A 13693-nucleotide genomic window follows, 5' to 3' on the forward strand; every position below is an offset into this window, starting at 1 on the left:
ATTATCATTTTTTGTTATGTAACCATACTGTAGCTATATCATGAACGAAAACATTTTCACCACCTGATGACAACAATTATATTATCATTTTTTGTTATGTAACCATACTGTAGCTAGATCATGAACGAAAACATTTTCACCACCTGATGACAACAATTGTATTATCATCTTTTGTCCAACTTTTGTTATGTAACCATACTGTAGCTAGATCATGAACAAAAACATTTTACCAGTTTACCTGGGCATATAAGGAGATAACATGGTCGGTGCAGTACATAGTAATAATTATCCAATTCAAACTAGGTACTGATTAGGGCTGAGTTCGCTCAGGGACAAAACCCCATGACACAAATCACTCAGTGTAATATATTCTAGGTTTCAATAGTTTTGACAATAAATTAAACAGATTAACAAAAATATGTGTTAAAAATTTATATTAAAAAAAGAAAAAGAAATGGATTTTCAAGGAGTGAGAAAAGGTACAGCTTACTATTTTTACCCTAAGACAAAATGTAAAGGTCAGAGGTCAAGAAAGTGTGCTCACCTTCTTATCATCCTTGCTGGACTCCTTCTGCCTGAACCACTCGTTGATGTCCGAGCGGTTGATCTCCTCGTACCACTTCATGGAGAGCTCGTAGTCCTCCATCTCCTTCTCCTCGTCCCTCTCCGTGGCCACCAGGTCCCTCATCTTGACCGTGTCTGTTGGTAATGAGACAGAGCACTCTATTGGTCAACACAGGGTAGGAATATGTGCTTGTTTAGAAGTGTATGGCCTACTGGGGTTATTCAAACCCGGGTTGGTTTGCCAAACCCATATGGGTTAGCTAAACCAATGTGGGTTATCTAAACCCCAGTAGGGATGGTTAGTTTGAGGAAAAAAAAGGTCTACTATCTCATCAATAATTGAAAGGCTATATGTTGGTCATGTTGATATTAGACCCTGATGACCTCTACATGCTCACAGCCTTTGCGCTTCTTTTACATTTACTAAACCATCATGTTTTATTATACCATCATGTTTTATTAAACCATCATGTTTTATTATACCATCATGTTTTATTAAACCATCATGTTTTATTAAACCATCATGTTTTATTAAACCATCATGTTTTACTAAACCATCATGTTTTATTAAACCATCATGTTTTATTAAACCATCATGTTTTATTAAACCATCATGTTTTATTAAACCATCATGTTTTATTAAACCATCATGTTTTATTAAACCATCATGTTTTATTAAACCATCATGTTTTATTAAACCATCATGTTTTATTAAACCATCATGTTTTATTAAACCATGTTTTATTAAACCATCATGTTTTATTAAACCATCATGTTTTACTAAATAATGTTTTATTAAACCATCATGTTTTATTAAATCATCATGTTTTATTAAACTGTCATGCATCAAAATGTTTTATTAAATTATTACATAAATAAGTGGGCAGTACATCAATGCATTACTTATTATCCTATTTTATTTATTTTACCTCAATAAATCACATATTATATATTTTTCAATTTTATTTTTTTAATCTTTAATCATAAATCTTAGGTTTACACACTAGAGAATTTTTTCCCTTTCCAGTAGTATTTATTTTTTTGCAATACTTTTTAAAACACTCCCAGCTGTACAAAAGGTGAGTGCTATGTATAACGGTGAATGAATTGGGAAAGAAAATGAAACGAACCTTTGGCAATGTTTAGGAAGAGCTGGGGCAGCTGAAGCTCTTTAACAAAAGACAAGTCATACGGCTGTGGATGAGATACAAACATTCATGGATTATTGACATGGATACACCGCAGGTCTCTGCAACAAATGAACTGTACTTCATCTGCCCCATGTGTCTTGGGCACAAACAGGAATAGATGATGATCTAAACCTTGCTATCACAGAGTGCTTGAAGTCAATGTGTCAACATAATGTAGAAACAGACAGTTATATGGGGTTTGTGCTGGCTAAACTTTCAGTCATGCATGTTAATAGTGAGTACACAAAGAGAACAACACTGTACTGACCTGCCAATCGACATCCAACAGGTGCAGTAAACAGCACTGTAGGAAATCATAAGCTGGCATCACTTTACTGCAAACAGAAAACAATGAGTACATTTTCTATTATAAAAACAAGTTGCTTAAAAAATTTTAAGTGTTTTGAAATTTAAGTCTTAACACTTGATTAAAAAAAGTGTTTGTTCTTGTGCCCAGACAACAGGCACATTTTCCAGCAACTATATTTGGTCTATACCTATATTGAGCCAACACAAACATCAGGCCAACACCCACATAATGACAACACCAACATTAGACATAAGACATTAGACTTAAGTCCCAATATGTACCCAACCAAGTCCCCCCCCCCCTTACTTGTCCTGCTGGAGCTCCTGGAACTGTTGGAATGCCTCCACAAACTTGCGGACCAGGGTGTAGTAGGCCATCCTGACTTTAGTCTCCTGCTCCAGCCCACAGCCATCAAGTCCGTCTGCGTAATGCTTGGCAAATTTGTCTTGGTAGGAAAACATCTCACGGAAAAACAAGATGACAGGAATCTGAAACAATACAAAAGTGGTCTAACATAGAAAAATCAGGGTTTCTTGCAAAATTTAATTTCATTTTTTAAAAGCCAGGTATTTATTTTTTAACTAACTTTTATGTAAAAGCACTTTAAATCTTAGATTAAAAATAATTTAAAAAATAATTTGTTAATGTTAATGTTATGCAGAACAGGGCTGCTGAGATGGAGTCATGTCAGTGGACATACTTGTATAGGTTGTGCAAATCTGATTTGTAAAGAACTTTGCTGAAATCTATATTTAAACCTCTCCTATGGTGAGGTTAGGTTGGAGTAACTGACAAACCTGAAATGGGTCGATGTTGGACAAAATTCTGAGTATTTCAGCAGCAAACATGTAAACATCACTAACAGCTGAGGCAAATCTGGTTCTTTCTTGTAGCATGAGGTGAACCCTAGGGAACAAAGGGACAGCACTCTAATCAATTGTACAAAAAAACTCAAGTTCTCCCAGATTGGCACCATTCCATAAACCTGAGTCCATCATGCTAGAAAAATTAGTAGAGCTCTGTCTCAGTCTAATCACTGATAAATTAATGCTTGACTATTTCCCACAGCATCCTAGTCAGAGGGATGGCATGGCCTAGCAGTAGAGCATGAGACTGTTACCTCTAGAGTCTCGAGTTTGAATTCCGGTTCAAGTCCGTACACCATCCCCAGAGTCTACCCAGCTCTGTTGGGTACCTAACTCACGTTAAAAAGGAAGGTGGCTGGGCATAAGGCTGACCACACTATCCCTTCACAAGCCAAGGCCACAGAAACAGGTAAACTCTACTTCACTTACCCCAAGGACTGTCAGGTTCAAAAAGGGGAACTTTATTTTTACTTAACCCCAGTCAGATCCCTTTTTGTCAATGCTTCACTAAGTTTTGTTTCAGTTTACTTAAGATTCCATGTTTTTACCTTTCAGCTGTCCAGGCATGGTCTTGTAAAAACTCCATCACTAGTCTGAAGGATGGAAACTTCTCCAAAATTTCATTCTAAACACAAACATTTTAATAATTACATCCAAATACATCAGGAAAAAATTTTGAAAAACAAAATTAAATAATGGTTTAGGTGTTGTTTAAAAATTATACCTGTTATTTTAAATTGAAACAAAACAAGTCAGGGAAAATACATTATATTTTTTAAAATATCTAATGGAACAATATTTTATTTTTAGTATCAAAACTATTTTTATTTGAAAACCACTTACTCTTACAAATGGACGCTTATTTCCAGCTTTTTTCATGGACAACTGTTTGTGATATTTAGTTCGCATCTGTGGAAATAGTTCATTCTTAACCACTCATCCCTAATTTTTATAATTCATTGTTCTGCAAATATGTTGCTAAAGATAAAAATAAATTATGTATTCAACATTATTCTGATTTTTCGCTTTAGAAATACCTCATTTTTAAGTTGAACTTTAGTCAGGCCAGCAAACTTGAGTAGATAGAGGGCCTTGGAGACAAATACATCAGCTGTGGTAGAGAGATAGAAAAGGCTTATTACAAAAGACACATACACATCCAATAGTGAAAATAACATGTAGGCCTATACTAATAATGTCCCAATGTAGAGAGTTGAAAATGAAACTTACATACACTCTTAAATAATTAAAAACAAATATTTACATTTAAAAAGCTCAATTGCTTGTGTCAACACGATAAGAAAAATGTAATTAACCCTTAACTCCTCAGGTTTACACAGGTTTACCTGAGCCTGAAGGTTAACAGAGCTGACACAACAACTTACCTGGGTCATCACTGTCACCTTTATTTTCCTGGGCATTCCATTTCTGTCTATCAAGTGCCTACAGAGAGAAGAGGACATGTTCACTGACTAGCAGGCAGATCACAGGAATACAGTAATCAAAACAACTAGATGTTGCAGTCTAGGGAACTAAGGCCTAATCTCAGGGCCATGAGTACATGTAATATAATAACTTCAATCAACTCTTACCAAACCTGTCCTCATTGATTCTGCTGTTATATAAGCCTGGCTGATTCCCTCGGTTATCTCCCCTTGGTCACCATTGTTCACTAAAAATATTTAAAAATATTAGAAAATTTTATCTTGTTCAAACTAAAAATATCTTAATGATAAATTTATAAAGTGACATTAACAAATGTATCACTGTTTTCTCCTGGTCTGTCACATCTCATAGAAAGTTTCACTATTAGTGTTGCACTGTACAATCACAGAACCAGCTATCACAATTATGTAGACATTTATTGTTGTAAAAGTAGGCACACTTACACACATGCATAAGCCCACTGCACACACAAACACAAATACTCTCACACATACATACACAAAAACTTACAAAATTTCTCAGTGTCTTCTCTCAACTGTTGGCAGTGCCAGATAAGAGCAGCCAACAGGGCAGCAATGGCACTGTCCACCTTGCTGCCCCCAACTGTCATGCCAATCTTAGCTTTGTTTATTTCCTGGCACCTGAAGTTGAAAGGGGGAAAAATTAGTAAAAGAAAGAAATATCGACTTGATTTCTAAAACACAAAAAAAAATTTTAATATGTAATATAACCAAAAACCTTCTCCAACAAAAGGTTATAAAAGTTAATTACAAAAAAAAATATTTTTTAAACAAATTTGGACTAACTTTGAAAGAAATCTGGCAGCTTGTTTACCAAAGCCTTCTTCCACTCCACTAGCTGGTTGCCCTTTTGTCTCTGCTGCAGCCACCAAATTTAGAAGAAAATTACACACCTTGTTATGTTCATTGGCTGCCTGAAACAAAAAATATTTTCTTTGTTTTATTCAGAAACATTATTTTGAAAAACTGATTATTTATTGCTGGGAATAGAAACCTAAGCTGTCCTTTACACTGAGATTTTTGTTTCAGAAAGTAGGCCCTACGGTAAAACAACTAATAGATTAGTAAAAGTTGTATAATCTGTCCTAAAGAGAAAAAATCATTGAAATCTCAGATCACAGAAATAATGTATTGTATTCAAAGGACGTACCTACCCCTAAGCCCCACATTCTATAAGAATGAGCTTTAGATTAAGTTTATTAAGTGAAAAGCATAAATTACATACAAATTTTCCTGAGAGTGAGCGCTGAAGTTTCCCAACACAGTAGCCTCCCCTGAACAAAGATGTCCACAGATCACTGCGCAGAATATCCAGCTCTGATGTGTCGGAGTTGAGGGGGTTCTCGTGTGGTAGTACTGGAGGAAAGATTAAATCATTCTCACACAGTCCCAGTTTGGTGTGGGGGGGGGGGGAGGAAGGGGGTTCATGTGGCGTGTGGTTATGTGTGTTTCAGCTCTGATGTGTCAGAGTTGAGGGGGTTCTCATGTGGTAGTACTGGTGGAGAGATTAAATCATTCTCACACTATCCTAGTGTGTGTGTGTGGGGGGGGGGGGGGGGGTTAATGTGGGGTGTGGTGTGGTGTGTGTGTGTGGGGGGGGGGGGTTAATGTGGGGTGTGGTGTGGTGTGTGTGTGGGGGGGGGGGGTTAATGTGGGGTGGGGTGTGAATGTGCCAGCTCTGATGTGTCGGAGTTGAGGGGGTTCTCATGTGGTAGTACTGGTGGAGAGATTAAATCATTCTCACACAATACTAGTGTGCTGTGTGTGGGGGTGTGGTTAAGTGTGGGGTGTGGTTGTGTTCCAGCTGTAATACTGATAGAAGACACCATTCTCATACAATCTTGGTGTGAGTGGGTGGGGGTGTATTAATGTGTGTTGTGGTTGTATTCCAGCTGTATTATTGGTAAAATAAACCATTCTGGAACAATCTTGGTAGTTGTAAGGATGTCAAAAGCTCAGCAGATTACAGTTTACATATGTGGTTACATGGATTAACTTAGAGCCAGGTTATGATTAGGTTAAAGATTACACAGGTGTAAAGCTCACTTGGATTAGAACTTAAAGTTGATCCAGCCAGCTGACCTAAGACCTTAATGAGACCTAACTGCAGGTCAGTAAGCCATGAGTTCTGGATGTCTGGGGTACCAATGGCTGTAACCTGCAGAGTTACAACAAGTGCAGAGTGAACATGGGAACTTACAAAATGGGAGGTAACAACATGACAAATTATGACAAGGGAGGCTACAACAGGGGAGGTTACAACATGAGAAGTTATGACAAGGGAGGTTACAACAAGGGAAGTAAAAATTTAAAATCCCTGTTTTTAAAAACAGTTTAACTAGATATTTTTTTAAATAATGTTGTTAAGTTTATTATTCAAAAATTAAAATAAAAAATAATTGTCAAAAGAAAGAACTAAATTTATTTGAATAAGATATGAACTAAGCACAAGAGCTTACAGTAAACTTGTAGCCCCACTCAGTGTTGCTGCTGTCACTATGAAACAAGAAGCCAACATACGGGCCACTGAAGGTGACTTTTTTGGGCCACTTGGTGGAGCCAACCTTCTGGTCAAACCTAAGTTTCAAACCCTTGGCGTCTGTAAACTCCAGGTAATCATACCTGTAGAAACACAATAATCAACAGTTACAGGATAAAATCTGGGCAATCATACCTGTTGAAAACAGCAGCATTGAACTGTTATAGGTAAAAAAAAAATGTAATTATTATCAGTTGTGTTGCTGTGTAAAGTTAGGCATCAGTTTTAAATACTCCTCAAATAAAACTCCGACCTGAAAACCAAGAAAGACAATGACATTTATATGGCACTAACCTTCTTTCTGTCTCACATCGGGGATCAAATTCAACCACTAATTTTGAGGCACCAGGACAATGAAATGTCTACAAGTAAAAAAAATTACGTGGGTACATGTTGAATATTCGCTAACATTGGAAATTAATATTTTGTATATTACAAATCTGCATTTTTATTTAAAATACATAAAAGCTGCGATAACCAAAACTATGAAATTTGGGGGGGGGGGGGGGTCACAATAATTGTTTAACACAAAACCTCTCTAGCTGTTCTGTATTAATTAAAAAAATCTACCTGTACAATATTTGAATGGTTGAGATAGTCGTGAGGGGACTCCACCTCCCATGTTCTCAACACAGTTTCTTCAGTATCCACTTCCTTCCAGCAGTCAGAGGAAATCTAGAGAATACAAGTTTCAAATGTTAGATGACTGAAGGCTAGACTAACTGACAAAACACTGACAGAGGGAATCAGTTTCAAATATTAGATAACAATGCTGACAAAACACTGACAGATAAAAAAAAGTCTAAACAAATACAAGTTTAAAATATTAGATGACAATATGGCAGACTGTTTCAAATATACAAATAAATAAGGCTGAATGATGGTTTCACTCAGTTAATACAAGAAGCCTCAAGATAGAATAGTCTATTCCTATAGGGAAAATAGGTTAAGAAGTCAAAGAAATGGCACAGTCATTTCTGAATGGAGGGCCAGAAAAAGAAAAATTGTAAAAACAATTATGCTGGGGGTTTTTTTTACGATAAAAAAATTTTTTGGTCGATTTATTCGAGCAATAGTTCTTTCCTCATCACATTTTTAGCAACATTTAAAACACTGCTGCACAAGAAAATCTTACATCACAGAAGAGTTCTGGGTTGGCCCTAGCTATGTCACTGACAGCTACAGCAAGTTTCTTGAAGTTTTCAAGAATTTTCACTTTGGTTTGGGTATTTAGCTTGTCCACAAGTGTTGTCAGTAGCAACATCTGAAAGCAAATACTAGATTTGTTGCATGGTTCTATAGCCACTCACATGAACATGTTACCAACAATATTGTTCAATGAAATACAATTCTTGCAAAGCTGCCTATCAATGTTAAGACAAAATTGCTGATATTTTTTATTTAGGCCATCAACAAAACAGACAATTTTTGTGGATGTATAGAAAAAACAAACTAAAGGATTCTAAAAATAAACAAAGCTTACGAGCTGGCGTAAAATAATGGACAGAAAAAATGGCTGCTCTGCATCTGTCTTTAATTTCTGTGAAGTAAACAATTGAGAACACTATCATTAAGATGCACTAATGCAAATTTCACAAGATACTGAAGTGGTTTCCTTTAGACTGATCAAATATTCAAACAACTGACCCTCTAGAAAAATGTTACACTTACCAATTGCTCAGCTGTGAGTACCTTGAAGACATCAAAAAATTCTATGGCTTTCTCTGCAACATTGCATGTATCTGAAAAATTCCATCAATTAAAAGTCTTTAACATGTCATGAAATCCTAACAATTTTCCCACACTAAATCTTTGTTTAAAAAATTACAATATTAAATTTCACCTTGAAGCTGTATAATTATTTTTAGACATTTGATCTTAGAATATTTGCTAAATGAGTTTTAGAGCATACATTTACATAGTACTTACTGTAAAAAAAAATATTATTTATTCTCAATAAAAACTTCTATGTCAAATTTAATACAACATAAGGTTACTTTCCACAACATTAGATCTTTAAAACAGAATTTCAGCATATTTCTCTTTCTAAATCTAACCAAAATTATACTTTAACTGAAAATTATACTAGTCAAAGTTTAATTTCTAAATCTAAGTTAACTCACAATTTTTGACAATGTCATTAATGAGGATGACGAACTTCTCATTCTCTAGAGTACTCTTGGTGTCTAGCTGTTGCCAGCACCACATCAACAGTGAGGTCTGCAGGGATGCTGTCAGCCTCACCAAATAGGTCATCTGATGGCCATTTTCTGCCTTCTCACCAGCAGAGGTTGCTGTCTTCAAATGTCCAGCCACGTCGTCGCTGGAGCTGGGGTTGCTATCAAACAGAGCCATATTCCCCTTGATGGAGTTGCCGATGTCGGCCAGGCTCTCTCTGGCTTGTTTGAAGAGTTCATTGGCCCGTTCAGCGGACTGCTGGATCTGCTGGAAGGTGGCCTTGGCCTCCAGCTCAGAGTCTTTGATGTCGTTCAGGATATCCTGGACCTCCTTGGCTGAAACATTGATGTTCTGTAAGGCCTCTTCCAGCTTGGTGGACGGGGACTTGGCATTCTCATCTGAAGCTCTGGCTTCTGCTCTTGGAGTTTCAATAATGGGAGGTTTGGACACTGCTGTGGCACCCTGTTCTACCTCATCAGATTTTTGTACAACATCAGATTGCTGTAAACCAGCAGATTGTTTTACAACATCAGACTGTGGTAGTACAGTTGGACTTTCCACTTCCTGTGCAGGCTCTGGTTCTGCTTGCTTGATATCAGGTACTTCAGGTCCTACTTTTTCTTGTCCTTCAGGACCAGTTAAACTAGGTCCTACTTTCTCAGTGGTCATGTCCTGGATCTCTTGACCTGCCACCATCAGTAAATTTTTCATCATGTCTAATGTGCCAGAAGAAGAAAAGTCCTGCAATCAGAGAAAAGCAATTAGGTTTCTAAATGCAAACAAAAAAAATTCCATTTCTTACGTAATGGTCGATTCAATAACAGATTACAAGAGTTTGTATATGTTTTTTTTACCCGAGCAATTGGGGGGATTGTGTAGGCAGCATTATGCCCAACCAACTTTACTTGGTGGACTAAGTTACCCTTATGGACCAGGCAGTCAATTGTTCAAATGAATTAGTTAATATTTTTCTGTAACCTTGGTGTATAGGGATGGTGTGGTCATTTCACTGCCATTATTGTTAGTCAGGTACCCATCAGAACTGAGTGAACTAATAAACTGCTGACCCAAAAGATAGTGTTATACAGGATGGAGGGTGAAGTTAAGTAGGGGATGGGGTGGTGTTATGTAGGGTTGAAGGTGATGTTATGCAGAGTAGGGGTGGTACAATGTACCTGGGGGTGGGGTGTGTGAGGGGGTACCTGCAGCCTGTTGTTACTTACATCAGTTGGGTTGTTGGGCAGCTCCAGGAGACCCTTGGGGTCAACAGACCTGATGTAGGGTGGGGGTGGGGTGGGGTGTGTGAGGGGGTACCTGCAGCCTGTTGTTACTTACATCAGTTGGGTTGTTGGGCAGCTCCAGGAGACCCTTGGGGTCAACAGAGCTGATGTAGGGTGGGGGTGGGGTGTGTGAGGGGGTACCTGCAGCCTGTTGTTACTTACATCAGTTGGGTTGTTGGGCAGCTCCAGGAGACCCTTGGGGTCAACAGAGCTAGGGTGGGGGTGGGGGTGGGGTGTGTGAGGGGGTACCTGCAGCCTGTTGTTACTTACATCAGTTGGGTTGTTGGGCAGCTCCAGGAGACCCTTGGGGTCAACAGAGCTGATGTAGGGTGGGGGTGGGGTGTGTGAGGGGGTACCTGCAGCCTGTTGTTACTTACATCAGTTGGGTTGTTGGGCAGCTCCAGGAGACCCTTGGGGTCAACAGAGCTGATGTAGGGTGGGGGTGGGGTGTGTGAGGGGGTACCTGCAGTCTGTTGTTACTTACATCAGTTGGGTTGTTGGGCAGCTCCAGGAGACCCTTGGGGTCAACAGAGCTGATGTAGGGTGGGGGTGGGGTGTGTGAGGGGGTACCTGCAGCCTGTTGTTACTTACATCAGTTGGGTTGTTGGGCAGCTCCAGGAGACCCTTGGGGTCAACAGAGCTGATGTAGGGTGGGGGTGGGGTGGGGTGTGTGAGGGGGTACCTGCAGCCTGTTGTTACTTACATCAGTTGGGTTGTTGGGCAGCTCCAGGAGACCCTTGGGGTCAACAGAGCTGATGTAGGGTGGGGGTGGGGGTGGGGTGTGTGAGGGGGTACCTGCAGCCTGTTGTTACTTACATCAGTTGGGTTGTTGGGCAGCTCCAGGAGACCCTTGGGGTCAACAGAGCTGGTGTAGGGTGGGGGTGGGGTGGGGTGTGTGAGGGGGTACCTGCAGCCTGGTGTTACTTACATCAGTTGGGTTGTTGGGCAGCTCCAGGAGACCCTTGGGGTCAACAGAGCTGGTGTAGGGTGGGGTGTGTGAGGGGGTACCTGCAACCTGTTGTTACTTACATCAGTTGGGTTGTTGGGCAGCTCCAGGAGACCCTTGGGGTCAACAGAGGTGATGTAGGGTGGGGGTGGGGTGTGTGAGGGGGTCCCTGCAGCCTGTTGTTACTTACATCAGTTGGGTTGTTGGGCAGCTCCAGGAGACCCTTGGGGTCAACAGAGCTGATGTAGGGTGGGGGTGGGGTGGGGTGTGTGAGGGGGTCCCTACAGCCTGTTGTTACTTACATCAGTTGGGTTGTTGGGCAGCTCCAGGAGACCCTTGGGGTCAACAGAGCTAATGTAGGGTGGGGGTGGGGTGTGTGAGGGGGTACCTACAGCCTGTTGTTACTTACATCAGTTGGGTTGTTGGGCAGCTCCAGGAGACCCTTGGGGTCAACAGAGCTGATGTAGGGTGGGGGTGGGGGTGGGGTGGGGTGTGTGAGGGGGTCCCTACAGCCTGTTGTTACTTACATCAGTTGGGTTGTTGGGCAGCTCCAGGAGACCCTTGGGGTCAACAGAGCTGATGTAGGGTGGGGTGTGTGAGGGGGTACCTACAGCCTGTTGTTACTTACATCAGTTGGGTTGTTGGGCAGCTCCAGGAGACCCTTGGGGTCAACAGAGCTGGTGTAGGGTGGGGGTGGGGTGGGGTGTGTGAGGGGGTACCTGCAGCCTGTTGTTACTTACATCAGTTGGGTTGTTGGGCAGCTCCAGGAGACCCTTGGGGTCAACAGAGCTGATGTAGGGTGGGGTGTGTGAGGGGGTACCTGCAGCCTGTTGTTACTTACATCAGTTGGGTTGTTGGGCAGCTCCAGGAGACCCTTGGGGTCAACAGAGCTGATGTAGGGTGGGGTGTGTGAGGGGGTACCTGCAGCCTGTTGTTACTTACATCAGTTGGGTTGTTGGGTAGCTCCAGGAGACCCTTGGGGTCAACAGAGCTGATGTAGGGTGGGGGTGGGGTGTGTGAGGGGGTACCTGCAACCTGTTGTTACTTACATCAGTTGGGTTGTTGGGCAGCTCCAGGAGACCCTTGGGGTCAACAGAGCTGATGTAGGGTGGGGGTGGGGGTGGGGTGGGGTGTGTGAGGGGGTCCCTACAGCCTGTTGTTACTTACATCAGTTGGGTTGTTGGGCAGCTCCAGGAGACCCTTGGGGTCAACAGAGCTGATGTAGGGTGGGGGTGGGGTGTGTGAGGGGGTACCTGCAGCCTGTTGTTACTTACATCAGTTGGGTTGTTGGGCAGCTCCAGGAGACCCTTGGGGTCAACAGAGCTGATGTAGGGTGGGGGTGGGGTGGGGTGTGTGAGGGGGTACCTGCAGACTGTTGTTACTTACATCAGTTGGGTTGTTGGGCAGCTCCAGGAGACCCTTGGGGTCAACAGAGCTGACGTAGGGTGGGGGTGGGGTGTGTGAGGGGGTACCTGCAGCCTGTTGTTACTTACATCAGTTGGGTTGTTGGGCAGGAGACCCTTGGGGTCAACAGAGCTGGTGTAGGGTGGGGGTGGGGTGTGTGAGGGGGTACCTGCAGCCTGTTGTTACTTACATCAGTTGGGTTGTTGGGCAGCTCCAGGAGACCCTTGGGGTCAACAGAGCTGATGTAGGGTGGGGTGTGTGAGGGGGTACCTGCAACCTGTTGTTACTTACATCAGTTGGGTTGTTGGGCAGCTCCAGGAGACCCTTGGGGTCAACAGAGCTGATGTAGGGTGGGGGTGGGGGTGGGGTGTGTGAGGGGGTACCTGCAGCCTGTTGTTACTTACATCAGTTGGGTTGTTGGGCAGCTCCAGGAGACCCTTGGGGTCAACAGAGCTGATGTAGGGTGGGGGTGGGGGGGGTGTGTGAGGGGGTACCTGCAGCCTGTTGTTACTTACATCAGTTGGGTTGTTGGGCAGCTCCAGGAGACCCTTGGGGTCAACAGAGGTGATGTAGGGTGGGGGTGGGGTGTGTGAGGGGGTACCTGCAGCCTGTTGTTACTTACATCAGTTGGGTTGTTGGGCAGCTCCAGGAGACCCTTGGGGTCAACAGAGCTGGTGTAGGGTGGGGTGTGTGAGGGGGTACCTGCAGCCTGTTGTTACTTACATCAGTTGGGTTGTTGGGCAGCTCCAGGAGACCCTTGGGGTCAACAGAGCTGGTGTAGGGTGGGGGTGGGGTGTGTGAGGGGGTACCTGCAGCCTGTTGTTACTTACATCAGTTGGGTTGTTGGGCAGCTCCAGGAGACCCTTGGGGTCAACAGAGCTGATGTAGGGTGGGGTGTGTGAGGGGGTACCTGCAGCCTGTTGTTACTTACATCAGTTGGGTTGTTGGGC

General features: G+C 42.1%; 1 protein-coding gene across 4 annotated transcripts in view; it reads right to left on the minus strand.

The window, feature by feature from the left end:
• The window catches only part of LOC131934523 (zinc finger ZZ-type and EF-hand domain-containing protein 1), a 59662-nt gene that overhangs the window by 28260 nt on the left and 17709 nt on the right, over positions 1-13693 (minus strand). For 3 of the 4 annotated variants that reach the window (XM_059290565.1, XM_059290582.1, XM_059290574.1), the window contains exons 30-50: positions 9059-9854; positions 8607-8677; positions 8419-8475; positions 8071-8199; positions 7506-7610; positions 7230-7297; positions 6856-7018; positions 6443-6554; positions 5622-5752; positions 5183-5310; positions 4887-5017; positions 4523-4602; positions 4316-4373; positions 3968-4041; positions 3774-3839; positions 3479-3555; positions 2862-2970; positions 2371-2552; positions 2023-2089; positions 1695-1758; positions 545-723 (exon numbers count right to left, since the gene is read on the minus strand). In XM_059290565.1, coding sequence (XP_059146548.1) covers positions 545-723; positions 1695-1758; positions 2023-2089; positions 2371-2552; positions 2862-2970; positions 3479-3555; positions 3774-3839; positions 3968-4041; positions 4316-4373; positions 4523-4602; positions 4887-5017; positions 5183-5310; positions 5622-5752; positions 6443-6554; positions 6856-7018; positions 7230-7297; positions 7506-7610; positions 8071-8199; positions 8419-8475; positions 8607-8677; positions 9059-9854 — 2847 coding nt within the window. The remainder of the gene's footprint in view (positions 1-544; positions 724-1694; positions 1759-2022; positions 2090-2370; positions 2553-2861; positions 2971-3478; positions 3556-3773; positions 3840-3967; positions 4042-4315; positions 4374-4522; positions 4603-4886; positions 5018-5182; positions 5311-5621; positions 5753-6442; positions 6555-6855; positions 7019-7229; positions 7298-7505; positions 7611-8070; positions 8200-8418; positions 8476-8606; positions 8678-9058; positions 9855-13693) is intronic. The other variant, XM_059290585.1, reaches the window with a different exon arrangement.

The sequence above is a fragment of the Physella acuta genome, unplaced genomic scaffold (assembly GCF_028476545.2).
Source record: "Physella acuta isolate Inbredline_101_S28 unplaced genomic scaffold, ASM2847654v3 ptg000011l, whole genome shotgun sequence".
Taxonomy (NCBI): domain Eukaryota; kingdom Metazoa; phylum Mollusca; class Gastropoda; family Physidae; genus Physella; species Physella acuta.